The 20,534-nt window shown below is 36.7% G+C and overlaps 2 protein-coding genes across 7 annotated transcripts in view; one reads left to right on the top strand and one right to left on the bottom strand.

Moving 5' to 3' along the window:
• Positions 1-984: 984 nt before the first annotated feature.
• Positions 985-11,280, top strand: eef1a1b (eukaryotic translation elongation factor 1 alpha 1b). Of its 5 annotated transcripts, none has more exons than XM_039657487.2 (8): positions 985-1,089; positions 2,218-2,390; positions 4,940-5,119; positions 5,212-5,508; positions 6,614-6,764; positions 8,286-8,542; positions 8,733-8,967; positions 10,598-11,280. In XM_039657487.2, the coding sequence occupies exons 2-8, from the start codon at positions 2,247-2,249 to the stop codon at positions 10,720-10,722; spliced, it is 1,389 nt and encodes a 462-aa protein (XP_039513421.1). In that variant the 5' UTR covers positions 985-1,089; positions 2,218-2,246; the 3' UTR covers positions 10,723-11,280. The 5 variants fall into 5 exon arrangements, with proteins under 5 accessions (XP_039513421.1, XP_088988354.1, XP_088988353.1 ...); XM_089132228.1 differs by lacking the exon at positions 985-1,089 and adding an exon at positions 1,124-1,374; XM_089132227.1 differs by lacking the exon at positions 985-1,089 and adding an exon at positions 1,124-1,379.
• A 214-nt stretch (positions 11,281-11,494) lies between these two features.
• Positions 11,495-20,534, bottom strand: part of kcnq5b (potassium voltage-gated channel, KQT-like subfamily, member 5b) — a 172,553-nt gene continuing 163,513 nt past the window's right edge. For both annotated transcript variants that reach the window (XM_039657429.2, XM_089132226.1), the window contains exons 11-14: positions 18,661-18,769; positions 18,120-18,251; positions 15,398-15,524; positions 11,495-13,407 (exon numbers count right to left, since the gene is read on the bottom strand). In XM_039657429.2, coding sequence (XP_039513363.2) covers positions 12,292-13,407; positions 15,398-15,524; positions 18,120-18,251; positions 18,661-18,769 — 1,484 coding nt within the window. In that variant the 3' untranslated portion in view covers positions 11,495-12,291. The remainder of the gene's footprint in view (positions 13,408-15,397; positions 15,525-18,119; positions 18,252-18,660; positions 18,770-20,534) is intronic.

Genomic DNA, 20,534 nt, shown 5'->3' with positions numbered 1-20,534 from the left:
AAATGTTGTCCTTCCTTATTCACCCTCAAGTTGTTCCAAACTCATTTAAAGAATGTTGGTAACCAGACAGTTGATGGACCCCATTGACTCTCATAGTAGGAAAAAAAATACTTGGAAGTCAATGGGTGGTGTGAACTGTTATCAACACTCTTCAAAGTATCTGCTTTTGTGTTTAGCAAAGTAACGAAACCCATTACAGGTTTGGAAAAACATGAGGGCGTTAGGCTAAATAATGATATATATTTATTATTATTATTTATTTATTTTTTTTGGGTGAACTATCCCTTTCATGCAACAAACTTTTTAATGTCTGGTTGGTATGGGGAGGATTTCAAGTGAAATCACTTGTTTCAGCAAACACAAAGTGAGGTCAATTAATCATGGATGCTGACAGGTGTTCATTTTACATCTTTATTTATTTACTTACTTACTTATTTAGTCTATTTATTGTCATTTTAAATTTCTCCCTTACCATGTGAAATAAGAGGCGATATTTCATACTTTTGATTTATATCATATTATTTATTTATTTATAACTTATTTTAAGATTGAGAAATTGGGGATAAGACAATTAACTAATAATTTATATTCATAAAAAAGTGAAATATAGCCAAATAATTGATGTAATAATCCAAAACAGTTCTAATGTGATCTTAAAAAAAAGCTAAATCTACCTCCTGCAAAAGTTAAAGGGATAGTTCTCACAAAAATGAAAATTCTGTCATCATTTATTCACCCTCAAGTTGTCTTTTATGAATTTCTTTCTTATGCTGAACACAAAAAGATATTTTGATGTCAGCTTATAAAATAATCTTCTTTTTTTGTTCAGCAGACATTCATACAGATTTGGCAAAACTTGAGGGTGAGTAAATGATGACAGAATTTTCATTTTGGGTGAATTATTCCTTTAACACATCGAAAACCCAAAGACCTACACACGTGGTTATTGTAGTAGCCTACATGTGCTGTTTGACAGCTCCCTCTAGTGGAAGAGCTAGAAACTTCCTTTCATGACATCAGCGGCACCTAGGCAGCAGCAGTATCTACATACGCGACTCTTTCTCTGGACTTCAGGCGCACCTCTCCAAGGTTGGACACCTGGAAAACACACCAGCTCTCTACGTTTTCTCTATCCTACATTAACGCTTTATTATTTACTTGGCGATTGAGATAAGCGGTCGAATGGTTTATTCGAATGCACGATGTGCTGTAGCCTATTTGAGTTTTATTTCTAGACATAATACGGAACATGGCGCTGATGCAACTAACAGGGTCTGTTGTGGGAACAACATTATATCCTTTTATTCTCCAGTCCCATCTTTGCTCTTTGGAAAGCTGGCTATCAGGCCACACGCTTTTCTTGGTGTGGCATAGGTTAGGTACTGTACATGCATGACATAACATGCCATATTTGCTCAGTATGAGGTGAATATCAAAATTAATATTTAAATGAATTATTATTCAAATAAAGATCATAAGAAAAAAAGTACTTAAAATTGTATGAAATAAAATATTTGTATTGTATTTAATTTTGCCGCATTCGCCAAGTGCTGCTATGTAACGTTAACCCAGACTGGGGAAAACAAGCTTTCAAGGATACTGTGACATTAGCCAATTTATATCAAGAATTTGAATAATTTAGGTCAAAAGTTGCACACGGATGATTTAAAATATCAATTAGCTTAAATTAGGAATTGTAATTTATAAAATGTTAATTTTAGAGGCAATTTATACGAACAACAATTTATATAGACCTACTCTCTATAGATTCATTTCAATATCAAAGGACACATTTATATAACCCGTTATATAACTACATACAAAATAATATAAGAGATTTACTTTCCAGTGCAATGATGAGGTTTAATGAGTTTATATCGTGTGGAGAGTCTGTTAATGTAGCTTATTGAACAGTACTGTTTGCTTTTGATATGACAATGAAAGCCACAGATAGTTGGCTTATCGCTATACTAAATATAATAATTTTCATTAATATTTATTAATATAAAAAATATATATAAAATATATAAAACTTTATATAGATAAATATATATAAAAAAATCTTTACTGATTTGACCTATTGTAAACTGAATAAAGAAGAGTTAACAAAATATGCAAAAGTATATTATGTGGTTGTTGCAGTACATCTGAGTGCAATTGGCCCATAAATAACTTATTTGTATGATTAATTATTTAGTTTCCCTTTTCATGTTGTAGGCTGCCTGTAACCCAACGAGAGCCCAGTGATGGGCAAGGAGAAGCTCCATATCAACATCGTGGTCATTGGCCATGTGGACTCAGGGAAGTCCACCACCACTGGCCACCTCATTTACAAGTGTGGAGGCATCGACAAGAGGACCATTGAGAAGTTTGAGAAGGAAGCTGCAGAGGTATAGCTACAATTTGTTTGTTAAGATTTTGATCACATACAATTATTCAAAGAGGCCCACTGTGTGAAATATGACTCAAGCAATATCAAACAAGCAAGAGTGCATTAATCAGCATTAACCACAGATTTTGAGTGTAAGTTTGCTTTATTATCAATTTTATTAACTGTTAAGATCCAATAACCTAAAATGATGGTTCACTTAAATATAATATTTTGCCATCATGTATTCACCACTATGACTTTCTTCAGTGGAACAAAAAATAGATATTTTGAAATTTTTGGTCAGAAATGACCGAAGAGCACCTGAGGGATATTTAAGCTTTTTTTCTTTTTTCCTGAAAAAAAAAAAGTTTCAAAATAGCTTGAATGGAACTCTACATCCTTGCCTCATTTATTATGCGCGATTCTATTTCACTGTTACAGACGACCAGAGACGGTCGAACATAGTGGAAGGAGTTATGTTTCGCGACCCATATCTCACATTGATTTGTCACCTGTGACCCTAACCGGTGACGTGTCAGAAGCTAAATCTGCTCCTTTCATGTCACGGTCGTTTTCTTTGGCATTCTCGCGAAGAGATCTCGCTTGAGCGTCCGCAGCGTTTTTGGTAAGCAACTGCACCCCGCTAAAGCTGTGTCTCGGGAGAAATATTTTGAATTATAATTGGATTATTGATGTGAATCAGACTATATACACCCACTGGTTGTCCAGGGTTTGTTTGGAACTGTGCTACTAGCAGTGTTGAGTTGAGTACTCGCGTGAACTTAGTGGTTAACCAGGGTTCTGTCAGACTGTGTGTAGAATTGTTTATTGTCTGAAACGACTACTTCATTATGTTATGCTCATTGGTTAACCAGAGTGATACATTGATTGTATGGCTTGCCAAGGCCTGTTTGATTGTATGGCTTGCCAAGGCAACTGTGACTCCTTTTTTATAAACCCAGTGGTTACTGTTTTAACTACTGGTCTGAAAGTTATGGCAGCTTCATGCTCCCTCTGCTCCGGTCCAAAGGAATGCTCATATTCAATTTCCCACTTGCCTAGGCATTAGTAGACCCATGAGGCTTTAGTAGATCCATGTCCTGAATGTGGTTTGATGTCCTTGGAGATGAGACTACATTGACTGGCTGAATTACATCTTGAATTTAAGAATTCTGCTCCATCAGCTGGCGTAGTGTTGCATAGTAGTAGCCAAGTGTGTGGCCTTCAAAGAGGATTCAAACCTCCTCGGAATCAAATAAATTGACCCAGCAAGTTGTTGAGCTTGCGAACGCTGTTCAGGGTATTAGAGTCTTATTATCTGCACTCCCTACTCGTCAGAATGTGAGTGAGGGGACAGGGGTGGGTGTTTTAGGTCCTCCCTTGCCCAGGTGTGACCTGGCATCCAGGTATTCCAGGAAAGAACCAGACACTTTATCTATTGCAGCCTCTGACTCCTCAGACCGGGAGGAACAGGATTATTATACAGTACGCCCATGGAGGAGATGATACCCTCACATTCCCAGTTCCAACATCCCCAATGAAGATTCTGGCCTTCAGGATGCGCCTTCTTCAGTGGTTTTCTCTCTGCAGGACAAAATGGCGCTCGCTAAGGAGAATTTGGATCCACCTCCTCCACTACCAGGCCAGTCAAACCTCTTGTGAGTGCAAATGGATTAAGAGCTCGCTCAAGTACTGTGAAGATAAACCATTTAGTGCTTTGTAAGTAATCAACAATGTTTTAATTTACACAATGTTTAATAGGCAGCAGTGTTGACAGAACCGGGCTAATATGGTACTTTGTTTATTAAGCGTGCAGGGCAACCACCCAGTAGAGCATTACAATAATCTGGTCTTGATGTCATGAATGCATGGGCTATTTGTTCCTCATTTGTCAATGAGAGCATATGACGTAATTTAGAAATATTTTTAAGATGGAAAAATTTTACAGATACTAGACACGTAACTTTCAAAAGAAAGATTGGCATCAAAGAGCACACCCAGGTTCCTAACCGACTACGAAGACTTAACAGAGCAGCCATCAAGTGTTAGACAGTATTCTTGGTTATTACGTGTGGACGTTTTTTGTCCAATAATCAGAATCTCTGTCTCTTCACAAGATTCTACAGGATCAATGTGGCCCCTATGCCTTTGGTCAGTTCTGCTGTGTTAGTATCTAGGTGAGTGACCCTCGTGACTTGGTTGTATTCGTCTTCCACTATGTTCAACCGCCTCTGGCGGTCTGTAACAGTGAAATTGAACACTGGTTACTGGTGTAGAAGGTAGAGGTAGAAGACCGCCAGAGTCTCTGGTCACTCAAATTGAGAGAATGAGTTCCCATTCCACTTTCATTTTTGCTCCCCTTCCATAGGCTACTCTGGTCTGGAATAACATAAACAACCAGTGAAGTGATAGAAATAGTGACATAACTGTGCTGTTGGAACACTGTTTGACCTGTCAAATTGGAGGACTGAAAATAACTGTTGCGTCATACACTTGTCTGACAGAGGCAATTCGTTCAAGAAATTCAGAGACGGATCTTTCTCTAAACATTGTCCTCACCTTTTGTAGATGGGAAAAGGCTCCTTTAAGTATGCTTGGGTCCTTGACAAACTCAAAGCTGAGAGAGAGAGAGGAATCACCATCGACATCTCCCTGTGGAAGTTTGAGACCAGCAAGTACTATGTCACCATCATTGATGCTCCAGGACACAGAGACTTTATTAAGAACATGATCACTGGCACCTCACAGGTTTTTACATTATATCACATAAAAAATGTATCACACCAATAAAGTTTATTCCATCAAAGTATTTTAATAACCTTTCATTTCACTTGATACAGGCAGACTGTGCTGTGTTGATCGTGGCAGCTGGCGTTGGTGAATTTGAGGCTGGTATCTCAAAAAACGGACAAACACGTGAGCATGCCTTGCTGGCATACACCCTGGGCGTCAAACAACTGATCGTGGGTGTCAACAAGATGGACTCTACAGAACCCAATTACAGCCAGAAGCGCTATGAGGAGATTGTGAAAGAAGTCAGCACTTATATCAAGAAAATCGGCTACAACCCTGATACCGTGGCATTTGTGCCAATCTCTGGATGGAATGGGGATAACATGCTGGAGGCCAGCCCAAATGTTAGTGTTATATCACATAAAGATGTATATATTTTTATGGCAGATTTTTATGGCAATATTTACAATAATTTATTTTGCTTACAAAATAACTATATTCTACGTTTTTAAATATTTGTATACATTTATAAATATAATATCTGTGTGTTTCCTTATTTTAGAATCTCAAAGATAGGATTATGCACTCTTTTATTAGAAAAAAATACACACATATTTACAGTATAAGCCTTGCTAGTGACAAATGAGAAAGAAAAAAAATGAAAATAATCGTTCAATAATCGTAATCGAGGTGACTTGTTCGATTAATCGTGATTATGATTTTAGCCAAAATCGTCCAGCCCTATTATCTTTCATATTATCAATATACTCAATACTGTAGTTTTACAAATTAATTAATCACTGGCATAATTTAGTTTTTTGCAAGCCAACCTCTTATTTATCATACTTATGTTATTTGTAGATTTAATATTATATGCATTATGCATGTTATGCATTCACAACATACATAACCATTAAAACATTATGGAGTCAATATGATTTTTTATTGTATTTGAAATATGTGTGCTCACTAAGGCTGTATTTACTTGATTTACAGTAAACAGTAAACAGTAAAACAGTCTTATATTTGAATCCTGTTATGGCAATTTTCATTACTCCATCAGTTTCACATGATCTTTCAGAAATCATACAAAAATGCTGATCTACATTTGCATTTAAACTTGATTTATTCATTGATTTGGTGCTCAAGAACAAAAAAAAATAATTGTATCAATTATGAAAACTGTTGAAACCTGTTTAATATTTTTGTGGAAAATGTGATATGTTTTTTCAGGATTCTTTGATGAATAAAAGGTTAAAAAGAACAGCATTTATTTGAAATAGACATATTTTGTATTATAAATGTCTTCACTGTCACTATTGATCAATTGAATGCAGCCTTGCTGATTAAAAGCATTACTTTCTTTTAAAAAATCTTACTGACCCCTCCATTGTTTCCTAAGTTCCAAATGTTCATATGTTAATACATTAGTATTCATTATTGAACATTTGGAAGCTCTTGTAAGGAAACAATGGAGGGGTCAGTAAGATTGTTTTTGGTTGTTTGTAGATGACCTGGTTCAAGGGCTGGAAGATCACTCGTAAGGATGGGAGTGGCTCTGGGACGACTCTATTGGAGGCTCTGGATGCCATTCAGCCTCCAACCCGCCCCACTGACAAACCCCTCCGACTCCCGCTGCAGGATGTGTACAAAATAGGAGGTATAAGGACACCCAAACTTAAAAAAAAACAACTAAATAAGAACACTTGTTTAAAGTAAACTTTAAGATCATATGCACAGTATAGCTAATCTTTATCTTGTAAAGATGTGTAACCTATGAATGACTTATAGTTTTCTATGTACACTCACCGGCCACTTTATTAGGTACCCCATGCTAGTAACGGGTTGGACCCCCTTTTGCCTTCAGAACTGCCTCAATTCTTCGTGGCATAGATTCAACAAGGTGCTGGAAGCATTCCTCAGGGAGTTTGGTCCATATTGACATGATGGCATCACACAGTTGCCGCAGATTTGTCGGCTGCACATCCATGATGCGACTCTCCCGTTCCACCACATCCCAAAGATGCTCTATTGGATTGAGATCTGGTGACTGTGGAGGCCATTTGAGTACAGCGAACTCATTGTCATGTTCAAGAAACCAGTCTGATATGATTCCAGCTTTATGCCATGGTGCATTATCCTGCTGAAAGTAGCCATCAGAAGTTGGGTACATTGTGGTCATAAAGGGATGGACATGGTCAGCAACAATACTCAGGTAGGCTGTGGCGTTGCAACGATGCTCAATTGGTACCAAGGGGCCCAAAGAGTGCCAAGAAAATATTCCCCACACCATGACACCACCACCACCAGCCTGAACCGTTGATACAAGGCAGGATGGATCCATGCTTTCATGTTGTAGACGGCAAATTCTGACCCTACCATCCGAATGTCGCAGCAGAAATCGAGACTCATCAGACCAGGCAACGTTTTTCCAATCTTCTATTGTCCAATTTCGATGAGCTTGTGCAAATTGTAGCCTCAGTTTCCTGTTCTTAGCTGAAAGGAGTGGCACCCGGTGTGGTCTTCTGCTGCTGTAGCCCATCTGCCTCAAAGTTCGACGTACTGTGCGTTCAGAGATACTCTTCTGCCCACCTTGGTTGTAACGGGTGGTTATTTGAGTCACTGTTGCCCTTCTATCAGCTCGAACCAGTCTGGCCATTCTCCTCTGACCTCTGGCATCAACAAGGCATTTCCGCCCACAGAACTGCCGCTCACTGGATGTTTTTTCTTTTTCTGACCATTCTCTGTAAACCCTAGAGATGGTTGTGCGTGAAAATACCAGTAGATTAGCAGTTTCTGAAATACTCAGACCAGCCCTTCTGGCACCAACAATCATGCCACGTTCAAAGTCACTCAAATCACCTTTCTTCCCCATACTGATGCTCGGTTTGAACTGCAGGAGATTGTCTTGACCATGTCTACATGCCTAAATGCACTGAGTTGCCGCCATGTGATTGGCTGCTTAGAAATTAAGTGTTAACGCGCAGTTGGACAGGTGTACCTAATAAAGTGGCCGGTGAGTGTATATAAGGATGGGATTGAAGAAAGTATTCAGTATACACATTAAGTATGATAATCCCAAGGATATTTTTAGAAATAAAAGAAGTAACATCACAAAGACTGATATTTCCAGTTAATAATTCCAACAAACATCCCTCTTTTACCCTTTCACTCTGTGTAGGAATTGGTACTGTGCCTGTGGGACGTGTAGAGACAGGTATTCTGAAACCTGGTCTGGTTGTGACATTTGCACCCGTGAACGTGACCACTGAGGTCAAATCTGTGGAGATGCATCACGAGGCTCTATCTGAAGCTCTTCCAGGTGATAATGTGGGATTTAATGTGAAGAATGTCTCAGTCAAAGATATCCGACGTGGAAATGTTGCAGGTGACAGCAAGAACGATCCTCCACAGGAGGCGGCGGGTTTCACAGCTCAGGTAAAGGTTTTAGCTATGTGTTTTTATAGGGTTTCAATTACAAAGCCTACTGACACAATTCATGATATCCTTTTTGCCCAGAGGGAGTTCTGAATATGCCTGTTAGGGTTTATCTTTTTAAACTGCACTTTTATTCAGAGGGTGTTTGTCATTACAAACTATTCACTTGTGCACTTTCTGCTCTGGTCAGGTGATCATTCTGAACCATCCAGGTCAGATCAGTGCTGGTTATGCCCCAGTTCTTGACTGCCACACTGCTCATATTGCCTGTAAGTTTGCCGAGTTAAAGGAGAAGATTGACCGTCGCTCAGGAAAGAAGCTTGAAGATAATCCCAAGTCCCTGAAGTCTGGGGATGCTGCTATTGTAGATATGATACCAGGCAAACCCATGTGTGTGGAGAGTTTCTCTGAGTATCCTCCTCTTGGTAAGGGTCATTTCTTAATTTGGATTTAAAGTTACTAATTACTCTAGTATGTTTACTATAAAACATTGTTTTAGCAAGTCACTCCCACTGTAAAGATTCTTTTATTTTTTCCCAAGTGATTTTTCAAGAATATTTCACGCTTTCAAGGGCAGGCACAAAAGGATTAATACTAGTTTTATCCTTGGGCATTTTATCCTTTATTTGACAGGACAGTTTAGACAGGAAGTGATAGGAGAGAAGAAAGGGGAACAGCAAAGGACTTTTAGATTGAAAATTGCACCCAAATAAGCTCTTACAAAATACTTAATAATTATAATAATATCAATTCAACGAGCGCAGCTCACTAGCCTGGCTAACGCCAGACCCAATTCTCGTTGAGACGTGGGTCTGGGAACCACATGCACAATTTCTCGTATTTGAGGCGTGGTTTACGAATGCCCAGATCCGTATTATTGGGTGCTAAGAATGTCTATCAAATGCGCCTGTACGCCAATCGTTTCAATTAGAAAAACACAAGTATTAAGTACAGTTTAACATAGATGTTGAAGTTGTTATTTGCATTGGAAATTGTTTGCGCTTGTATTTCACAAGTTAAAAAAAAAATAAAATTTAATTTAATGACTAAAGTGTCAACAACTTTAATCGGGTATGTGTGCACAGCTGAAAGTTATCCTACTAAAGCGGTAACGTTAGCTGTATTGATATTGAAAAGCAACACAACTTAGTGGCACTGTGACAACCACAGTAGGTAGTCTACAGGCATAATGACAATATGATATTAATAAATACCACTTACCATTTATAAGTTAAATGGACTTAGTCGAAGACAATGATGCCTAGCAGGTTGGTACTATACAACTCCGTGGCTAACATGTCTTGCCATTTTGCGCTCATCCAGGCCTCGGGACTGCCGAACAGAAGTTGGTATCGACAATTCTTTATCGCATTTTCTTTCACGGGACACAGCTGAGCGGCAGATATTCCAAGGTTGACCGCCTCCTGTACCCGGTTCTCCATTAGGGCGATTAATGGCAAGACAACAATAACGACTGGGGTCTCGCGAAGTTTAACGCCAAAAGCGGCTCTTTTTTCTAAATAAAAACTTAATTCTAAACTACTTAAAAACAATATCTAAGGCTGCATCAAAAGCTTCGCGTCTGCTGCCATGTTGAATCCATAGATATAAACAAACTGCGGTGTGTGGCATAGATGTCGTCATCGTCTTGCTGCTCCCTCCCCATTCTGTGATTGGCGAAAAATCTGGCCATGGTATCCAGACTGCCTTTCAGCGTGAATTAAATCGCGCTGCGGTGAGGCAGTATGGGGAAACCCAGACTAGCAGCTCACACAAGTTAATTTCAAACCAATCAAATTTCTGTTGGTCAGTATGGCGAATTTGAATGACCATCTTGAACCTGAACCGGAAATTTGCTGAACATAAAATTATAATGTAATTTAAATGTTAATACATTAATATACAGTAAGTCGTATATATGTACAGTATTGTAGCATGTAAATGTAAGGCGTAAAATGCAATTTGAATCTTGATTTTTGGCCTTACAGAGATTGAAGACCCTTAAATTAATAATCATAACTAAGCTCTGTTTTTCTTATGATCTTCATTTCCCAGGTCGCTTTGCAGTACGTGACATGCGTCAGACCGTAGCAGTGGGTGTCATCAAGGGTGTTGAGAAGAAGACTTCTTCCTCCGGGAAGGTCACAAAATCTGCCCAAAAGGCCCAGAAGAACAAATGAATGTTGTGCTGGGCTGCTAACACTTGGGTCAGCCACACCATCCCACCTCTTTTCAACTCCTTAATCAAGGTTTGGTTAATTATTACAATGCATCGCAAAAGCAGAAGAAGGAAAAGGAAAACTTGCGCCTGCTTGACAATGATTATGATTATTTATGTTTAACTGTACGTTCAGTTTGAATTGTAGTCTTCGTTGTGGTATTTGCTCTATTGTTAAATTGTTATAAGCACTTTAAGAAGACTCTTGCTACAGTAAGATTGCTTATGTGACCTGGCTTATAGTCCAATAGGTTAAAGATTATATGTTAGTCTGTTTTGATTGATGTGATTGATCAACAGTCCGTTGATGTGTTGTGATGTAATGTAGTTTTTTTGTAGTCTATCTGTGTGCATGAAGCTAAAGTACCCAGCGCACTTTACTGTCTACCCTGACAGCGCTCCGAAGAAGCATGAGCTATCCTGTTTGCACTTGCACTCATGTACTTTAACGAGAATATGATTCTCCATTATCTAATGTGTGTCGGTTCATAACCAAAAATAAAATGCATTTGAACTCCGATGTCTGCTTCTAAATTACTAGACAAAGGAATAACAACAAGAGAAGATATTTTCACAAGCATCTTTGATGAGTATAGGCATGTATGCTATTGTATTCATGTCAGATTTTGGAGAGATCTGACACAAATATTCACTGCTGTTGCACATGCCAACTAAAATGATAAAAACAATGACTATAAAAATATAAATATTAGTAAATATTACAATCTATAATTAACAACAAAATAAAATAACATTTATTATGAATTATGATAAATCACACACATACATACAATGTATTAAAATATTCATAATTTCTATTATTTTATTGTTGTTAATAATAATTTATATTCACAAAACTAACGGGTAGGATATTAAGTTGGGCTCCTGCTGCGATGTAATCAGAACTCATTACAAAAACAGCAACTAATTTAGTATGGAAACTATCAGGTGCTTCTCTCAAAATTGAATCTGCTTTATCAAAACTATAAAAAAAAAATCAGCAGCATCAGTTTCCTTCACTTTCTGGTATTGTTTTTTTTTTACACAATAAAAGTAAATGACCTAGTAATACAATATGATAAATTCAGAAAGAGAAAAATATGTTCTGATCATTTTTATCTATTTTTATGCAGCTTGTAAATTTCGGGTTGACAAGGCTTTTTGTAATGAAACAATGTGTTTGTGTATGCGGATGACACACAGTGTTCATGCAGTCCAGTGAATAGTTCATGCCATCTATGATTTTGATCATTGCAGCAGGTCGATTATTAATCTGCCACATTCTATTAGATAAAAAAAAAATGTTACAGTACATTTGAAAAAGAACAATGCATGCAATGCTATGTCAAGTATGGTGACCAATACAAAATCATAATTGATTCTTTTAAATAAACCAAACTAATATGTATAAAAATGATCTAAATGTACTTTTTCCTCATAAAAATACAAAAGAACTAAAAAATAAAATAAGGTCTCGTATCAAAGTTTCATTCCACCAGAGGGGGTTTCTAAGAACACTTTAGAGATTGAGTTATTTTAGTCGAACATGTGGCATATTCATAGTCTCGTTGCTGTCCGTATTGGGTGAATGTCCATGTGTTAGGTTGTGACTAGCACCAGCCGTAGTACTGGTCCTAAGCAGCTCCGATGAGTAGGATGCATCCATTGGGGGCTGAGAAAGAAAGTCAAACCCTTGAGTATGTGTCTTTGAGACCTCCAAGTCTCTATCGCCAATGAAGAGATTAGCTTCTCCCCAGCCCACTATCCCCATCTCAATGCCCCCAGCTGAAGAGTCCTGGCTGCTGCTAACACTAGTGGAGAAACTAGCCTGACTAGAATGCATGTCCAGACCCTCTAGAGCGGGCTGCATGAGGTCCTGCACAGAGAGGGACTTCCCCAATCCTCTGTCTTCACTGCATTGGTCTTGTACCGGGACAAGAGTCGAAACTGGAACAAGGGGGTCCATCTCCACCTCTGCATCCAGGCTTATATGTCTCCTCCAAGAACTGTCTTCTTTAGCATTTGGTCTGTTTTTTTGCTGAAGCTTGCAGCCCATACTGGAGTTAAGTCCTAAGTCTATCCCAACTCCTCTGAAGTAGGATTTGGCGTAGTCGGTGGGGTCTGACCTAGAGGGTCCCATGCTGCGGGCATGGCCTAGTTGTGGAGGAAAGGTGGAGAGTTTTGAAGAGGCTGTGGGTGGAAGAGGTGGAGCTGGTTGACCAACGTATGGAAAGTGGCTTACAGAGGAGTAAAAGCTGTTGGCGCTGAGGATTTGAGATGGACTGCCTTGTGCTGATGGACACTCCATGGATGGGGTTGAAGGAACCTGGAAGGCTGATGGGTTAAAGGGCGATGCAGAGGCTGGATTGAGCCCAGGGGAAGATGTTGTGGAGTTGTTCTGGTTTATGTTGAGTTCACTGGGGGCTAGTATTAGTTGGAGAGCCCTGGGATGATTGCCACAGATGGACTGGCTGACCTGGGAGGAGCAAGAGAGATCCTTACTGAGGATGGTGCTCTGATAGTCTGAGGTCTCCTCCAACCCAAAAGGAGGGAGAGAGGAGAGAGTGAGGACAGAGGACGAACCCTTCTGCAGAACCTGCCGGTAGATGTCCAGTAATGAGTCCAGCTTAGCTTCAATAGACTGTACCTATAGAGATGATATATGGAACACAGAAATATTGTTTGTCAGAAAACTTTATGTTTAATACAGTGGTACTCAACCTTTTGACTCAAAGGCCAAATATCTAGTTCTGCTAGCTTTCACATCACTTACTACACTACACAAGCCAATTGGTCTCTGTTGCATCTGCAGCCAATGAGCTTGCTCGCTCGACATTTAAATAGTTTGGTTCTGTGATTGCTTACAGCAATCATAAACCCTCCACCTCCCCCAGTTCCACCTGTGTCTGTGTAGATGTGCTACAGGTCATTTCATGTATGCTATTTGTGCAGCAGTAGTATGTCTTACATGTTCACAGCAGCTTATATTGCAATAATCAACAATAGCAGCTGCAGCAGCGTCGTAGCAGATCTATTCTGCAAATACCCAAATCCTTAACACTGCCATACCCATTAATATGCTAATCTATTTAGAGAGTTCTCATTAATGTCGCATAAAGCAGAATGCTGCTTTTTCTCAAACTTTTTTACTGTCAGAAACTGGGACTATTGATATATTAAATTAATCATGATTCAATATAAATAGTTAGAAGGGAAAAAGATTGATCTTGATTTTACATGCTTTTAGCACTTTAGTTAGGTTATTTTAATATGTTAATCATAATGGTTACACTTTATTTCGATAGTCACTTTAGACATTCTACTAATTATAAGTAACTTTTCAACTACGTGTCAACAACAGTAACTCTCATTAGAGCATAGTATATTATAGTAGACTGTCAGTAGACTGTTGGGTTATAGTTAGATAAAGTTTAAGTTTATAAAGTTTATTTAACATAAAATGCTGTTTTTTGTAAAAATCTTATTTAAATAAATATTTATTCATTTATTTATTTATTTATAGAAATAAAAATCATAAATCCTCCAAAAACTACACAAATGTTGAGTAAAAACATTAATAAACAGAGTAAAATTATATTTGTTAAAAAAAAAAATAATAATAATAATATATTATTCTGTTACAAAATTAAATGTTATTGTCTGGGGTCTGATAGACCCCAAAGACCAGAATTGTGACTTTTTTTTGAAGACCATCAGAGGGTTAAGCTGACAGTCTACTAATACTCTAATGACAGTTAGTTGAGTTGCAAAGTTACTTATAGTTAATAGAATGTCTAAAGTGGACTATCGAAATAAAGTGTTACCATAATAATTAATTTCAATGCTGTTAGTCACTCTGTGGCCCCCCTGGAATTGTGCCGAGTTCCCTTTTTGGGAACCACTGGTTTAATATTATTATATTTAATATGACAGTCAAAACAAACTGCAAAACATAAGACAATGACATAAGAAAACAATAACAATCAAAGTAAATACAATTCATCGCCTTAGAATTATAAGTTTCTACCTTACATTTTTGTCAAAATTTAGTTATTTACATATTCTTATTATGTGACCACTTATTAACATTTTGGGACCTTTTATTTAGAGAAAAAAAAGGTTATATCTGCAAAGTCGAATGCTCAATATCTCTAAACTGCAGATAGAGCCTTAGAATTAGAAATAGGTGGTGATTTTCTGAACAGGATAATTATACTGTATTGTGAATCAATTCCATTCAAAAACCCTGAATCGTAAATTGTATATATATGTGTGTCTATTTAGGATAGATAAAACGCTAACTATAAAAAAAAGCCTTATCAATACTAAGGAGTCGACCATTTTACTACAAAAAATGTTAAGACATTTTTTTTTTCAATTTCACGCAGAATGTTCTTAAACACAAGTAATCTTTCAAAATAAAAACGAGACTTATTACTTTCAGAAAAAAAAGTGTGTTGTAAGAGACTTTTTTCTAAACATGCACAGAGCTAAACTGCGCATAGTTGAAACAAAAAACCGTCTAATTTCCGTCATATTGAAAACCAGTGCATTATTCAAAGATTCAATGAGATGGAATGATTCAATAAACATTGGATTGTGTAATGCATTGTTTAACCAACTGTCTCTGTACTCACCTGTCTCTCTACCTTACACACCCTTCCCAACATGCTCACATCTTCCAGAATGTCTCCATCAGATAACAACTTTTCTCTGACCTTCTTATCCACAGGCATCTGGCCCCTACCAAGAATCTGATCCACCCTGAAAGTGAGAGAGAGACATTTTCAGAAAGAGACAGGAATTAAATATGCGAAAACAAAAATATTTACATCCCAATAAGTAGACAGAGAACTGAAAAAAAAATAAAATAAAGACAAAATGTCAATGGCATCAAGCTGTTGCCCACAACTAATCCCATGACACTTAACTGCTACTATAATTCAGGATTCAAGATTTGAATTTATCATGTATCTTGTACACTGAAATATGCAGTGAGGAATTCAAAATGATTTAGACTCACAGCTCATTTGATTTGTTCATTTAGAGTCTATGAAGAATGTCATAAATTGTAATATCCAGTTTTGGTCACATGGTGGCACTAGTCTCACTTCATTGAAACCTTGATCGTTTGTCTTCACTATAGGCTACAGTGAAGAAATATAATGAAAATATACAGATTTAAAGTGGGGAAAAAAGAAAAAAAAAACATTTTGCCCATAAGAACTATGATGCTTATAAAGACATATTGTCTGCCTTTTTGTTGTTTACTTTTAAAAGTGGACTGCATCTCATCTCACAGGATTATCAAAGTGTCCACTTACTGCATACTTCAGAATCTCAGTATGCAATGTAATTTGAGTATTGATTGTATGGAAGTAAACTAATGACTAATGTAAATGGTAAATGGTAAATGGACTGCATTTATATAGCGTTTATATTTATATATTTATATATTATATATATTTATATTTATACTGCATTTATATAGCGCCTTCATAGACCTAATGGCCAAAGCGCTTTACATTTGCCTCACATTCACCCATTCATACACTCATTCACACACCGACGGCGGTGTCAGCCATGCAAGGCGCCAGCCAGCTCGTCGGGAGCAGCTGGGGTTAGGTGTCTTGCTCATGGACACCTCGACACTTGGTCAGGTGGAACCGAGGATTGAACCACCAACCTTTCGGTTCGTGGACAACCCACATGAACCACTGAGCCACTGCCGCCGCAATGTCTCTGAAACATTTTTGAATTGCACTTATTCAAAAAAAAAAAAAAAGAAAAAGAAAAGAAATGCATTGCATGCACAGTTCACCTAACCAGCAGGTGGTGCAAGAGGGTCATGACAAAGACCAAAACAAAGGCTATTCATTCATCACAAAAACTGATTTACAAAAATAGAGCAATAAGCCTTTTTCAGATGTAATGTTTGGTCTGCACATCAGCGTCATGGTGAATAACATTATATCTCCTTTGCGGTGAAAATAATATCTTACATGTACACTGGGACAAGAGTAATCGCGAAGAATTTAATTAAACGTAAATGCAGCTTTCATGTCCTTCTGTACATATACTAGCCATGATAATCATAACACATACTTACCACTTGCTCCATTTTTGTAAATAAGTTTTTGTGAATGAATAAATGACTCTGCCTCTTGTTTTGGTCTATGTTAACACCCGCTTGCATCACCTACTGTTAAGATGGCTAAAGGCAGATGGTGATTATGCATCTGTACTCAGTGTTGAATATTCTGCTGAATTTGAACCAATTCATTTGTTGAAATAATTTTTTAAAGCGAAATAAAATGGACTGAAAATTGCCCCTTTGACTATTATAGGTGGAATTTTTAAACAAACTGACTATTTTGGGATTAGTCTGGAAGGAGAATACAGATTATTACATTTTTAATAATGATATTGTGTAGGAATGTTTTATTTTAATATTAACAAATTAAAACTACAACCCTGCTGAATTTCAGCCCCCAAAAATGCAAGCCCTGAAAATACAATGCCTTAAAATGCAAGCACTGTTAATGTTTTTTTTTTTTTTTTTTAATAAGTGCAATTTAACATGCTTTTTTGTTTCAAAGACATTAGTCATTATTTTACTTCCATATATCTGCAGGTCGATCAAGAATAACGAGTATTAAGACGTTTTACACATTTGACATTTTTTCCATACTGTGTGCAGTATTACAGTGCACATATTTGAGTACAGGGATTATTTTGAGTTGATAATGTAATATAACTATGACGAATAATGGTACATTACTTATATGTAATAATGATACAATAGCTTCTTAAACGCTCAACATCGCATTGTCTGGCAGAACCTCAGGGTCTCCCCACCACCCAGTGACCCATATATGACCAAGGAGAACCACTGCCTCGGGGCCATCAGAACACATGCGACATGATGGCATTAAAATGAACCAGACCTACCCGTGTGAATTTGATGTAGAGGTCACTAATAAACCCTTTGATTTCACATAATCCTTTAGAAATCATTCTAATATGCTGATCTAAATTTACATTTTAATTCATTGATTTGGTTCTCAAGAAACATTTCTTATTATTATTATCAATGTTGAAAACATGTACTGCTTAATATTTTTTTGTAAAAACTATGATACCATTTCTTTCAGGATTCTGTGATGGAAGAGAAATAGACATCTTTTGAAAATGTCTTTACTGTCACTCTTTATCAATTTAATGCATCCTTGTTGAATAAAAGTATTAATTTCTTGTCAAATTAAATAAATGCATTTTCCAGAACACACACTTTTACTTGTTAGAGTATAGTTTGCATATAATGAAAAACATGTTTAGACAGCAGTTGGGTTGTCTTACCTAGTTTGCAGACTCTTAATTCGGCAGAGCATGTCTAGGTGACCGGCTGAATATTGCTCTATTACATCCTTCACGTCATATGGGCGCAGAGTTTCCTTAAACTTCTTCTTTGCCACATGGAATTTCATGATCCTGCAGAACCATATGATAATATTATACTTTTATTCAGGAGTATACAGCTCAAAACAAAAAGTGAAAAGACACGTAAAAAAAAAGTGAAAGTGAAAAAGTGTATAGACTTTGGTCCAACATAGCAACATTGACTCAACCAGTGGTGTGATTTGTTTGGCTGACCATGCACTTTTAAGATTTTTATTTTTTTAATTTTGCAATCATGCTTGGTACAGAATTAACACAATTCACCTTTAAAAACATTTATTATGCATCTAGCCTACAGGCCACACAAGAATTTATAGCTTTGAATTATCTTTTAGTGAATTCATTTCAATAATCACTGATAGCTCATGAAATGCTGATCTTTAATTTTAATGTCTCAGAGCTCTAAAATATTACAGCATGAAGGGAAGTAAAGAATGACTACCTCATTGCTCTGATGACGGTCTTCAGTGCGGATGGCAGGTCCTCAGCCGACATATCACAATGACACCCTTTCTCATCAAAACCCTCATCGACACCAACGTTAGCCTCACCTGTGACAAACATAATGAAAATTTTAAAGTCATCAGCAGATAATGAATAAAGAGTCAGTCAGAATTGAAAAAAAATGGAGGAGTAATAAGCAAGAGAAAGGCAAACATAATAATTAAAAGAGCATCTAATCAAAACAACATCTGAGAGCAACATCAGAGGTAAAAAATAAAAATTAAACATTTGCAAATGAAAATAAACTAACAAAGTTGCAGTCCAAATGAACTTGAATTGAAACTGATGAATTGTACTTTTACTCAAATACATTTCTATGAGTATGTACAACTCATAAGAACCCGCTGTGACGAAGGTTTTTGTAGCCCTTAATCGGGTCATGGGGTCTATACGACCCCAATCGACTTTTACTTAATAAAAAAAGGTTCCCTTCATCTCAGTGGAATAAGATTTTGTGACTTTCATAGATAATCATCCATTATCTATCTATACAGACACAAAAAACTGGGCTTGATTCTGTTGTTCTGAAGGTATGTAAACAAGCAAAAAATGTTTACACTTCTGGGGCCCGTTTCAATAAGGAGGTTCAACCAACTCTGAGTTAAAGCTTGAACTCAGAGTTGACTTACCCTGAGATGGGAAACTCTGAGTTTTCGGTTACAGAACAGCTGAAATGAGTTAGTTCAATCAACTCTGAGTTGACTGACTCTGAGTTAAGCGCTTGCACCACAACTATAAAAAGCCATTATCAATGGAGCACAGATATTATAGGTCACCATGGCAACAGCGCCAGACAAAAAGAGGTGTTTGGTGTTATTAATTACCAAGTAATCTAAATATTGTAATTTAATTAAAGGGATTACTCTTAATTCTTCTGTAATTTAAAATAAAATATGATGCAATTACATTAAATAGGCTACTACATAAACCAATTAAGTATAAAACAATAGTGGATTTAACATACATTTTTAAAAGGTATATTTTTTATGTAACCTTCTCCCTCTACACACTTTGATGAATTCAAGAATAATTCATGCAATTGTATATTGTGAATTTGAAAGAATTAAAAGTGCAATTTCTTGTCTCTCCTCTTTGTATTAATCAAGTGGTTGAGGTTGAGATTTAGCAATTACTAATATGTAGACCAATACTTTCTAGAGATAGTAGCCTGATTATTACATTAATCTAACTACACCGTTGAAGATGTCAGTTAATAATTCATAACTATTTTAGAGTAACTTACTGTTATAATATAGAGGTGAAACTGGAAGAATGTTATTCAACCTAAAGTAGGCTACTATTACTTTGATAAAATTTTACCTAAGTAAAAGTAAAAATACCAGTCTAAAAATCCACTCAAGTAAAAAGTAGTTAATTTAAATTAAAACATGAGTAAAAGTTGCTGAGTAACTTGTGGGGGTGGGGTGGGGGACTCCCCCATGTGGGGAGAGTTGAGAAACATCTCAGATCACGGTTTATGGTATTAAACAATTATTAAATATATAAACTGCATTCTTAAATTATGGTTATTATTATCATCAGTTAAAATGACAGTTAAATAAATTAAACATTTGTTCAATAAAACATATCAACTAACTTCAATAATTGATTATGAATAAGATTAACATCTTATTTTTTATCATTAATAACTTATTAAATTATGTTTGAAAAATAAGTGAGTTCTATTAAATGTTTTTTATTCCTATTTTTTTTTAATGATTTAATAGAAATATATTATCAAAAACGGTGGTAATCAAATAAAAGTTTAGCAAACGTTTTAAATCCTTTTATTTTTTGGGAAAAGTGCTACAA

Source organism: Pimephales promelas, chromosome 6 (genome assembly GCF_988280905.1).
Source record: "Pimephales promelas chromosome 6, fPimPro1.hap1.1, whole genome shotgun sequence".
NCBI classification, from domain to species: Eukaryota; Metazoa; Chordata; class Actinopteri; order Cypriniformes; family Leuciscidae; genus Pimephales; species Pimephales promelas.
The sequence above is the reverse complement of the archived record's forward strand: the minus strand, read 5'-3'. Positions and strand labels throughout refer to the sequence as shown.

Bases quoted from the DNA above. Each gene is read 5' to 3' on its own strand.
- eef1a1b (XM_039657487.2), top strand. From the start codon at position 2,247: ATGGGCAAGGAGAAGCTCCATATCAACATCGTGGTCATTGGCCATGTG. The intron at 5,509-6,613 runs GTTAGTGTTATA...GGTTGTTTGTAG, and splicing joins TGCTGGAGGCCAGCCCAAAT to ATGACCTGGTTCAAGGGCTG. The intron at 8,543-8,732 runs GTAAAGGTTTTA...TGCTCTGGTCAG, and splicing joins CGGCGGGTTTCACAGCTCAG to GTGATCATTCTGAACCATCC.